This window comes from Hyposmocoma kahamanoa, unplaced genomic scaffold (genome assembly GCF_003589595.1).
Source record: "Hyposmocoma kahamanoa isolate Upper Pololo Valley unplaced genomic scaffold, ASM358959v1 155, whole genome shotgun sequence".
Lineage (NCBI taxonomy): Eukaryota > Metazoa > Arthropoda > Insecta > Lepidoptera > Cosmopterigidae > Hyposmocoma > Hyposmocoma kahamanoa.
In genome coordinates, this window is record NW_020653554.1 from 45,146 (window position 1) to 57,333 (window position 12,188).

The 12,188-nt window shown below is 33.9% G+C and overlaps 1 protein-coding gene across 1 annotated transcript in view; it reads left to right on the plus strand.

The window, feature by feature from the left end:
* Window positions 1-12,188, plus strand: part of LOC113240562 — a 42,999-nt gene that overhangs the window by 14,578 nt on the left and 16,233 nt on the right. The window contains exon 7 of the mRNA XM_026477896.1: window positions 10,751-10,926. Within this exon, the coding sequence (XP_026333681.1) occupies window positions 10,751-10,926 (176 nt within the window). The remainder of the gene's footprint in view (window positions 1-10,750; window positions 10,927-12,188) is intronic.

A 12,188-nucleotide genomic window follows, 5' to 3' on the forward strand; every position in this document is an offset into this window, starting at 1 on the left:
GCATCGCGTGAGCGGATATACGAATATATGTACTTTTTACGTACCGTAAAATGCCCTAACTTTGCACGGATTTCGAGGTTTTTTTAAATTATTTTGACTTGAGTAGGAAATTCATTTATGACTTGTAAAGAGAAAATGGAAATCAGAACTTTATGCTCTTAGTAAAACAACTTATTATAGCCTACACCTCATATTTTTTGAGAAATAAGCTTTGCAAAACGCAGGCAAAGTAAATGGCATGTCCTCTACTTTGCCTAGGCAAAAATGTCGCAGTTAAATTAAATATTTCCAAATAAGCCGATTTCGTGTCCATAGAGTATTGGATTAGTAGATTAGTTCAACAATGTCCTAAAATCCAAAACGTTTTTCTTTTTTTTCTAGAAGGTAGGCAAAGTTAGGTAGGCTTTTTGAGCATTAAGTACATATGAGTGGAATCTTTCAGGGTTGTCACCATAGGAAATAAAACAACATAAATTTTAAAAACTCAAAAATCATCAGTCTTAATCGTTTTTATTACGCACCTTGGTAACAATTTGTAGTTATGTAATATCTAACAAAAATACTCTTCTAAAATAATATTAATTAAGAAAATAAATCTTCTATCGCAAATGGGTGGATACCATCGCGGACACCGGAGGTGAACCACTTTTCAACCTTAATATTAAGGGAATTAGGTCGAAAACTAGTCTACTTCAAATGTCTGAGATGATACCTACCTATATATTGTAATTAAATTACAATAGTTACCAATCGTTGGTAGTTATGAATTTAGACCCTTTTATAAATCAACACAAGGCGGACAGGTTATCAATAACCAAATTAACAATATAGGTGTATGCTTAAATGCTAAAAACAATTAAACTGCTATCTCACTCGCGCATTGCAGATATAAAATTACTGTTTATAGTTATGGAAAATTGCAAACAACCAAGTCGTAAAGAATAGCATAGGTACATGAAAACTTGTTTTGATCTATCTGATATAAAAAATTGTGCTAAACCCTTAAGGTTTTTCTAACCGCGTGTTTGTTTGCAATTTTCCATTATTATGTACGGTGATTTTATATCTGCATTGAGCGAGCGAGATAGCATTTTAGCTGTTGTCAGCACCATAAAAATAATCAAAAATTACAAACTTAACATGATCAGACAAAATAAATGTTATCTTCATCCTGCATTAAAACATATTCGTCGGGATTTTCATTTATTTGCAAAAGTTCCACTACTTTTAAAATGGAATCTTCAGGGACGATGTCTTTATCAACAATGCGCTTAGGTTTTACAAACTTCTTGTCATTGTTTTTGCCAGTTGTTTTGTAAAAGGCTATTGAGTAACGTCCTGTATTAAAATCTTTATTTTCGATCACTCCTATGTAGTATTTCCACGATTTTCTTACATAGTATCTTGTTAGGACTATGTCTCCTATATTAAACTGTTTCTTATAATTATATAATTCTTCAATAGTGTTCTTGTTAGCCCTTTTTTGTGAAATTTCCTCTGAATCATCAATATTTTGTAATGAATCATTTACCTCACCTAAGCCTTCATTTAAGTTTTCCTTTTCGTTATTAGCTTCTTGTAGCTGCTCTTCTATTGTATTAAACGTAGGTTGCGAAATTTGAGGTTCAAAATCGTATTTCACTAAATCGTCATTTATCACCTCGCTGGACACATCACATATATCTGAATCGTCGTGTTCGCTCATGACTACGTCACTGTCTGTTGTTGTAGAACTGTTTAAAACTCTCCTGCATTTTTTAATTCTTTTGGCTTCTTTGACGGATTGCTTCGAACACAAACGAGACCTTTTGCATTTAATTTTTTTATCAGTAAAGTAAGTTTCCTCTTCTTCCTCGCTACTACTAACGGTGCCATATACGTTTATGTTTGTAATAACTTCTTTTGGGGGCTCATTACGATCTTTTTCAGATTTATGAGATGATGATTTCATTTTGCTATTTTTATCTATTTCAAACAAATTAATGGGAACATTTTTTATACCATAAAATGCTGCGTTTTCTTTGGACCATTTGATATCTGAGAGAATAGTTATCTTTGTACCACTTTTGTCTTGGTTTAATATTTTTGTCGTTGGTGAGAAATCTATGTTACTTTCCTGAATACTATTTTCTTTGTTTGATCTTGAATCCGATAAAAGTGTGACCGGTGAGAGTTTTTCGGAACGGGTAACTTGTTTTTTTTTATTTCTTGTCACTGATTTTTTTGGCTCTAATACTTCTTCCTCAGAAACTGATTTTCCTGCAGTTACTTGCAATTTATAGTTCCTTCCACCTTTCATTGGCTTGTTTTCTCGGGCGGCTTTAAGGTATTCCAGGAGGGTCTGGTCAAATGACTGCTTCATCTGTTCTGTTGGTTCGGGAATTTTTTGAATGACTTTAGAGGCATTTAATGGGTAAATGCCTGCAGCTTCAAATCCGCTTTTTAAATTCTGATTATCACTTATTCCTAATTTTTCCATAAGTTCTTTTAGAAGTTGTGGAAAATGGCATTTATTTATGGTTGTAGCATTTTGGTTTGACAACTTATAATGGAGCATGATTTTTCGCCAGTGTCTTTTCATCGGACCAAAAAATGCTAAATCTAGCGGCTGAGTTAAATGAGTGGCATTTCGTGGCAGAAACACAAATCTTATATTGTTTTCGCGGCATAGCTTTATAATCTGAACGCTTAAATGTGACGATAAGTTATCGCCTATAACTACTTTTGGTCCATCTAAAGCAGTCGCCCAAGGCATAATAATCTTCTCAAACCAGTCTTGAAAGCATGTCATATCAAACCAACCTGATTTTGTTCTATTGTATAGACAGCCTGGTGGACCATCTTTACACCAACGACTCCATAGGTGCTCAGATTTGTAAACTACGTAAGGCGGCAAACATTTTCCGTCAGCTGTACCGGCAAACATAATTGAGACGGAGCTTTTACTGGAGTTAAGTATAACTTCAGGATGCTTTGTTCCTTTTTTGAAAATTGCTTTGCTGCTGCCGGGGTCATCGCTCAGATTGGTTTCATCGTAGTTCAGCAAATGTGACGGTGGTACATTGTGAATTGAGCATTCGAGATTTTTAAAATATTCATTTAACTCAGCAACGGTTTTCGACGCGCGACTTCTTTTTATATTTTGCGTAGTACGTTTTGTCATATTATGACGCGCTATAAAATTACGTGCCCAACGTTCTCCGGGCATCTTCCCATGAAAAATATGCAATTTATCATTAATTTCCAAATACTGAAACACAACAAGTCGTAAATCTAGTAAAGTCAGTGGAGAGCCAAACTCAGCCGCGATATTTATCGTGTCAGCAATTATTTTTTCGTCGACTTCACTTAGTCTTGTAGGACGCCCAAATGATTTTTCATGACATTTGTTGACTTTATTTAAAATAGTACGTCTGGGAATCCCAAATTGTTTTTCTGCCTCATATGATGACAATTTCTTTGATTTTACGAGATCAACGGCAATGTCTAGCATTTCGGTAGAGTAATTCACGTAATGCCGACTATTATTTTTGTTTTGAGAACTGGTTCTTATCTTGTTTTGAGACATCTTCTGCCTCTGCAAAAATCAGAGGCACGTTTTAGACTTCTTGGGTACTTAGGTTTTAGAATATAAGTACCTACCTATATATCTATCTATGTATGTGGTGTGTATATTTCTACCTACATTAATTACCAATGTAAAAATTTGTCAAAAAGAATGTAAAAATATTGTCTAATAGATATTATATTAGGTAGGTACTATTTTAGTTTCAAAATTAAAAGTGACAACCCTACCCCTAGGCAAAGTTTTGTCGATTTTTCATAAAAAACGACACACGATTTGTTCTTCTTGATTTAACCACTAAAACTCGCTTTACAAGTGCAAAATATGGATAAAAACACAGAGGGCTATTTTTCATTTAATACTATGGTCCTTAAAACCCGTAAAAATATTTTAAAATACTTACAATAAAATTTTGAAGTGCAGCAAAAAAGTCACCGGCCACCATTTGAAAAATTCTGACGTTCACTGACATTTGACATCTGTCTTGTAAGAACCAAAAGTAAGTGTTGCCACGCGTAAATAATCGTGTCATAGATGAGATCTTGTAGCTAGAATAGTTTACTAATGAAATTTAAATAATCTGTTCAGGCAATGTAAGGCTAGGTAGGCCAAATTAGAGCATTTTACGGTATAACAAAAAGATCTTCGGCGTCAGTACTGTATGTGTTTAGAGTACAATATGACAAAATGTTTAAGAAGGATGGCGAAAACTACCCCAATAACGACGAAGAGCCGTTCATGGAATTTGCTAGTATAAATTTGTGTTCTAATTTATGCCTAGTTATCAATATATTTTTGTATATTTTTAGAAGTCGGGAATAAAAAAACGTAAAACATTGTATTTTAGAATAGATGCAACGCAACGCAATTAATTCAATTCTAGCATAGATTAGGTAACGTTCTTGTACGTATGTTTCGTTTTAAGCATGATTGAATGTTTATTTACCTAAAGTATTGGTTATTTTGCAGTACACACATAAAACATTAAAGCTATAAAATACCTAATGAAATAATCAATTAAAAAGTAATGACATAATGCAAAAAATAAAACACAATGTGGCAAAAATATTTAGACAATATTTAACTGAGAGATAATCAAAGTTGCAAAGGAACGTTTTGACAAGAGGCGTCTTGCCAATGTCAATGTCACGTGAAAAAAAGAGAACAGTATGACCATTTGTGGCAAATTTCTGCCATTTGGGCAGATTTAATTTTTATTTATTTTCATTGCTGCTGAACATGATAAGGTATATTAAATGTGGCAGAGTTTGGCAGATTTGGGAACATTCGGTAAGTTCTTTATTATTTTTGGGAACAACCTGAAAACTTGTTATTTCTGCTACTACGAACAAACATCTGAAGCGAAATATAGGACAATGTTATAAACATGTCCTCAATTATGATGTACTCAATTAGCTTTTTTGATGCTTTGATAATGAATCACAAGTATTGATAGGTCTCTTTAATGCACGTCGTGAAAAACACTGGGTCACAAAACACACGGGAGGCCGCCGTCCTACTTTCAAATTTCAAAATTTTTATTTCGGACCATGTCCATAGTATGTTACTTGCAAAAACTATAGGCTATGTTAATATGGGAAATTAGTACTAAATACACCAAATAAAAACTACATCAATTTATAAACTAAGCACCTGGAACTCATGTGTACTGAGTTCCAGTGCTTCCAAGTAGCGCTACAACATTTCACGAGTGGGCGCGGGACCCGACCTGCGCCCGCCCCGCGCTCGCGCGTGGTTTGTTTTCGTCCAAATAAATACACGGAATTATACCCGCCATGCTCCCCACCTGACACGCGCCCGACCTGCAACCGCTCTGTGTGTTACACACTTAAATAAAAACCGTCTTTAAGATTAGTCCATTCGATTGGGAGATACGATGCCTCACTTAACACACATACACAGAGTTTCAAACTTAAAACTCGCCTCATTTTGCTTTGGGGGATTTTCATAACATCAATATAAGGAGCTATGTTGTCGATAATGTTCAGGCGGAAGTTCGGTAAGTCAGTTAAAATGTGCCGACGTTTTGACTGAAAAAATGATCTACCGATTCGTCCATACACACTCTTCCATACATCTTCCAAAGTCGCAACACGATTGGTTGATGTATGAAATGGAAGATGAGAGGGCGCTACTGTGCGTTTGTTTACATCGACTCCATAATTCAAAATTATTTTAAAAACAAACTCTAAGTGATATTGAATATACGTGTTATAACCAAGTAAAGGAGTTCACAATTGTCCGGGATTATCGTTAACAGCCATAATAACATGAAGAATTAATAGTAACCTTAAAAACAGTGATTTAATGGTTTACCGAGTAAACGTTTTTAAAAATAGATCATTTACTTGTGAAAGCTGTGATACGAAACTATATTATATTAAATTATTATGCACATTACGTAGCACTGTAAGTAGATAATAGAAAGCGAAGATTAATAGTGTAATATTATTATATAGTAATATAAAAATATTTGATTTTTTTTTATAATTTAGTTTAAAAATCTACCTACTCTGATAAACTAACAAACAACGCCATCTAGAGTTGAGTAGGAAAAATCACGCACTATACAAGATTGTAGTAATTGTTCAAACTTACCGACAGGTGGAATATATTGAAAAATTTAAACGCAATTTATAAGCCCTTAAGTCATGGCTCCCAAAAACACATGTTCGGGATGTTTGAAAATTATACTTGATCGAAATTATCTTTCTTGCTCTGCCTGTAAACTTAAGTACGATCTTGCATTCGCTAACATCTCAGAGCAGCGCTTTCAAAATATCATGACAGCTGTGCACAAATCATCATGGATATGTCCCGGATGTCACAATGCCCAAACGAGACAATACAATTAAACCCATACGTTCCAACAGCTTGTTAGACGATGTACAAAAACCAAACCATCAAAATGAAGTCAATTTACGACACCAGCGCAATCTTAATAAGATCGCGTCCCAAAGTAAAAACGACTACCTCTACAGCAATGGAACGACAAATCAGTGACGACTCCGTCGATGAACAGGTGATAGAAGACAAAAGCATATCAGGAGACACTATGGATCCACCATCATCTCTAACACAAGAGCCGAATAAACACTTTTTAGGGATACCAACCATGAATCAAATAGCGCACTACTGGACGAAAAGTTAGAGGCGAATAAAAAGTGCATTATAATGGAAATTAAGACTGAAATAAATATTGAATTAAAATCTATAATACTACAAGAAATTCAAAATTCTCTATTCAATATAAAAAGTGAATTCTCTGAACAACTGAACAATGTAAATACTAAACATAATGCGATTAAAACAAAATTAGAAAAATTAGACATAAAAATACAACAACTCCAAGGCGAAAATAACAGTTTAAAAAAGGAAGTAGAAGATCTTCAAAAGAAAAGTCCTATCGCATACAAACCACAAATGGACATGAGTAAAAAAATTGTGTTATATGGGCTTGAAGAGTATCAGTGGGAAAATGAAGACCAACTTGATGAGCGTGTAATGAATATTTTCTATGACATCATGAATATTGATCTAGAAGGTTATTTAGAAAGTACAACACGCATAGGAAGAAAAGGTAGCCGAAAACCTGTGGCTGTAGATTTTATTAGTAAAATAACCACAAACTATATTCTTCGCAATTATGGGTTCTTTAGAAACTCTGGCTTGGGAATATCACCATTTCTGGATGATGAATCTATACAAAAACGCCACAAATTGAGGAAAACGTTATATGAACAAAGACAACAAGGGAACCACGCCATAATTCGAAACAACAAACTAATAGTCAACGAAAAAGAATATTTAAGAGAGATAGAACATAAGAATGAAACATCAGGAGATATAAGAAATCATCAGCCCATAAATACGAATGTACAATCTGAAAACAACTCATATTTTACGAATAAAAACAATGATAGACCCAACTATTATACATCAAACTCTAACAAAAACAATTATACATTTCGAAGCTACTAGCACCGCGATATTATTCCAGAATACGCAAAATATCAAAAATAAACCTCACATATAAGAAAGTTTACTACAAGACAGGAAATTTCAAGTGGTTTGTCTTACAGAAACTTGGATTCAAAAAGACCAAAAACACCTGATCCGTATAGACGGCTACGACTTCGCAGCACCTTACTGCCGGCGCGAACGTAGAGGAGAAGGAGTAGCAATATTACTACCAACAGGGTGGAAATACACTGAAAGAACTGATATAACTGAATTAACAATAGAATATATAGTGGAATGTTGTGCAATTGAATTAGAGTCAAAAGAAATAATAGAAGCTTTATATAGAAATGACCGTGAAGTCGAAGTGTTTCTTAATTTTATTACTAAGTTGCTCGATAATATATAGCCATTTTGTACAAATAGACGTATTGCATTGGTAGGTGACTTCAACTTAAACGCCTACACCAGTCAAGAGATTATAAAAGATTGAGTGATATAATGCTAGAGTATAACCTCCGCCAGTTAGTTATTGGACCTACCAGGAAGACACATACTAGTTCGACTTGTATAGGTCTTGTTTTTTGTAATCACAAGCGGGCAACTGTGTCCGTGGAAGACTGTGGTATTTCAGACCATAAAGCTATAAGTTATAGCTACATCCAGAATAACACTGCAAATATATCTAAACCTTTACGAACCACAAAAAGAAACTTTAACAATAAAAATAATATTGAAAGATTTAGATATGCACTGAGTCAAATTGATTGGAATAAAACATTAAGAAGTGAAAATAGCATAAATCAAAACTACAACCTATTTGATGATCAACTAAAAAACTTATACAAATAAACAGAAGCAAACGTGTTTAACGAAAGGACTGAGAATATCGTGTCAACATAAAAGATTGCTAAGAATAGTTATAAACCAGTCAAACAGTAAAATACTAAGAAATCATTTTAAAATATATAGTAAAAAATTGATAAAATGTATTAAAATGTCAAAAAGGAAAAACTACATAAAATAGATAAAAGCTTCTGAGAATAAAGTAAAAACTATGTGGAATATTATAAATCGTTTAACAAAAAAAGCAAAAATACTCAAAAACGGAATATTAAATTAAAAGTAAATAATACCTATTTACACTCTCCCGAAATTACTACTGAACATTTTAATCAATATTTCGCATCAATAGGCAGTCGATTTCAAATACAACCTAACGTAACTATACCACATAGCCATGAATTAACTTCACTCACTCTCAATTCCATTTATCTATCACCAGTTACAGAATTTTAATAAACAGATTTTTAATATAATAAAAGTATTCCCCAGTTATGGTATAGACAACATTCCCTTATCTTTAACAAAAGCATGCATATATGAATTAGCCTACCTCGTCACACTTTTAATAAACCAATCTTATGAAGAAGGCGCCTTCCCAGACCAATTAAACATCGCAAAAATAAAACCAACGTTGAAGAAAGGAGGAAAATCTTGCGAAACCAGTAGTTACAGACCTATTGCTCTTTTACCAGTTATATGTAAAGTTTTTGAAAAATCAGTAGCAAACCGCCTTTCAAATTTCGTGGAGAAATATCACCTTAATGAAAATCAATATGGTTTTCCCAAACTCGGTCCACCACTATTGCTGTTTTTAAATATGTTCAGGAGATATATAATCATATTAGAAATAATAATTATGCCGTAAGACTGCTGCTCGACATGTCCAAAGCATATGATAATGTCCAGCATAGTATTTTGCTTAAAAAAATGCACAGTATGGGTATTCGTGGCAGAACTTACAAATGGTTGAAATCTTACCGTACTAACAGACAACAATTCGTACAGATTAAACATTATGATGATATAACTGGGGAGATCCAATTCAGTCTAATCCCCATACTATAAACTGCTCCATACCACAAGGCAGCGTAATTGGATGTCTCTTTTTTCTTATGTATATAAATGAACTCCCGAAACTCCGTAAACCACTTTGCGTCCTATTCGCAGACGATGTCTCTACTATTTAAATGTCCGTAACAAGATGTCGCGTATACAAATAATGAAATAATAAATACCTTCCAATCCATTCAAAACTGGTTAACAGATCATCATAACCTTTAAATAAATACTAATAAAACAAAACTAATCCAATTCAGACTGTACCAGATACAACCTTTAAATTTGAATACATTAACCAACGTTTTGAATATTGAAGAAGTTAAAGATTGTAGTATGTTGGGAATAACTATAGACACTAATTTAAATTGGACTAAACATATTGCAAAAATAAAAACTAAACTAAACGCCTTAAGTGTACTGAAACAAAATACAGACATCGATTCTGCCTTGACTACATATTATGCGTATGCAAACGCCTGGTTCCGCTACGGAATTATCCTGTGGGGACACACTCATGAGGCGCAAAAGATATTCATACTACAGAAAAAGTGTCTCAGGATAATCCTAAACCTACGCCATAGAGATAGCTGTAAGTCTTTCTTCATAAAGTATCAGACACTCTTCCATGTTTGTATATACTCGAAATAGCGACATTTGTTAGAAAAAATATAAACCTCTTTGAACATGTCAGAAGTGAGCGTAGACAGCATAAGCTAGTATCTCCATCGCCTAAACTTGCATTTTTCAAAAATAGCCCTTATTACAGAGCAATAGCAATATAAAACATGGTACCTAGTAATATATTACTTCAGAAAGACGAAAAGCTGTTTTACAACAAATTAAAAAACCTCCTCATACAAAAGTGTTATTATGCAATACAAGATTTTGTTGAAGACAAAGAACTTTAATCCCCCTATTTTAAGCTCTACAATTATAATAATTAGTATATGGATTCATTATTTCATTGTTACTACATTACTTTAAGATATTTTATTATTTAAGAGAATGCAATACTTTTATTATTTAATTTATTTTTAACTATTAATTATTTTTAAGTTTAATAATTTGCATGTCTAAGTATATTTTTAAGTCTTAGCTACGCCCTTACACATGTAACGTAATTTTGTAATGTAATTTTATTGCATGTTCGCTAATAAACAAATACTGAAAATACTGAAATAAAAAATTGATTACAGTACTTTTAAACCACCAAATTTACAAAAGTCCACCAGCTGAATGTTCACCTGTCCACCAGCCTTATTCTGTATAAAAATACTGTGTTTACATTTTCTTCATCAGCCTTAGTCCGCCACATTTTATACCAACCACCAGACGAAGAGGAAGTAACAAAAGAAGGAACAGAGAAGAAACGACCAAATGCAAACAGGATATCCGCGTACGATCATTATAAAACTTATAGTCCCACGAGGCAACAGATTTGGCAAATGAGACGAGAGGCCAAAGAACAGAAAAAGGTGAGCGAAGAACAGGCTAGAGCTAGTTATGTTTGAATGGCGGGACATGTGATTTAATAAACAGTCCTGCGAGCATGATTCTAACAAACGCAGTTTGATCCTATATCAGATATTCACTAAATTCAATGACATTTAATAGACATGGTTTAGAGACCAATATGAAGCGTTGTGGTTTGTCAATTTCCGTTTCAATTGTATTGTTCCCATATTTCCTTCCAAATGGGCCCATTTTTATGTTATTCTTTTAACAACGACAATATTTTCTGTTGATTTTCGAAAACATGTCCTTAATTATCTACTTTAGTTTTGTAAGGCCACTAAACTACGAAATACTGGCGCTTCAACGCGGCTCTCCGGGGCCCTACACTCGGTTTAGACCACTCTTCTTAAGCTAAGTACGATAACGATTGCTTCCACCTGTGGGATGGTTCTGCTAAATGCCAACTTCATTCAGGTGGAAAGCGTGTCAAGAGGCTTATAGATGACTTGAATTTAGTAGAGGCGAAGGTGCTGGGCCTTAAACATCGCTGTAAGGTTGCCTACTTATTGGTATTCTACAGGATATATCACGGAGAAGGTGCGATGGAATTGCACAATTTAATATCGCATCCTCTTTCCCTCATCAGGGCACTAGACATTTTGGCCGGGGACCCCTTCCGCGTGCCTACCCGCTCTTCTAGCATCGCCCACGTGACACAAATCTCGCAATCGGTTTCTTTTTAAACTAAATAAGTTCTATTTTGTTTGTTGTAAATATATTGGACTCTACATTGCACACGTTTATCACTGTACATAAGTATCAAATGAATTATTTAAATATTCAATAAATTTAAGAGAACACAACATACTACATTACAGAAATGTACGTATATATATGTTATTTATTTTAGTTTATACGCGACACACACGTCCGGTATCATTTAGTTTTAGGGTCCACTGAAAATCAGCGTCGCAACCTTTTCTCGGAGGTGACATTAGCACAGCCGCACACATGACAACTACTTACACAATAGTCTTAACTATCTTTGGGTCATTTCATTACCTATTACTAAGATTTTATTTTTAATTAATTTTATTTTAAATTTTTATTGAATTGATATTCAATTATTTTTTTGTGAAATTTTTCCACTAGTTTGTTATAATTCTTAATACAAAGATCGAACACTCAGAAAAATTTCCTTCGATCCGGCCGGATTCGAACCGACGTCTTCTAACATACCGTTCCAGACGCTATACCAACTAAGCCACGGAACGAACCAGCG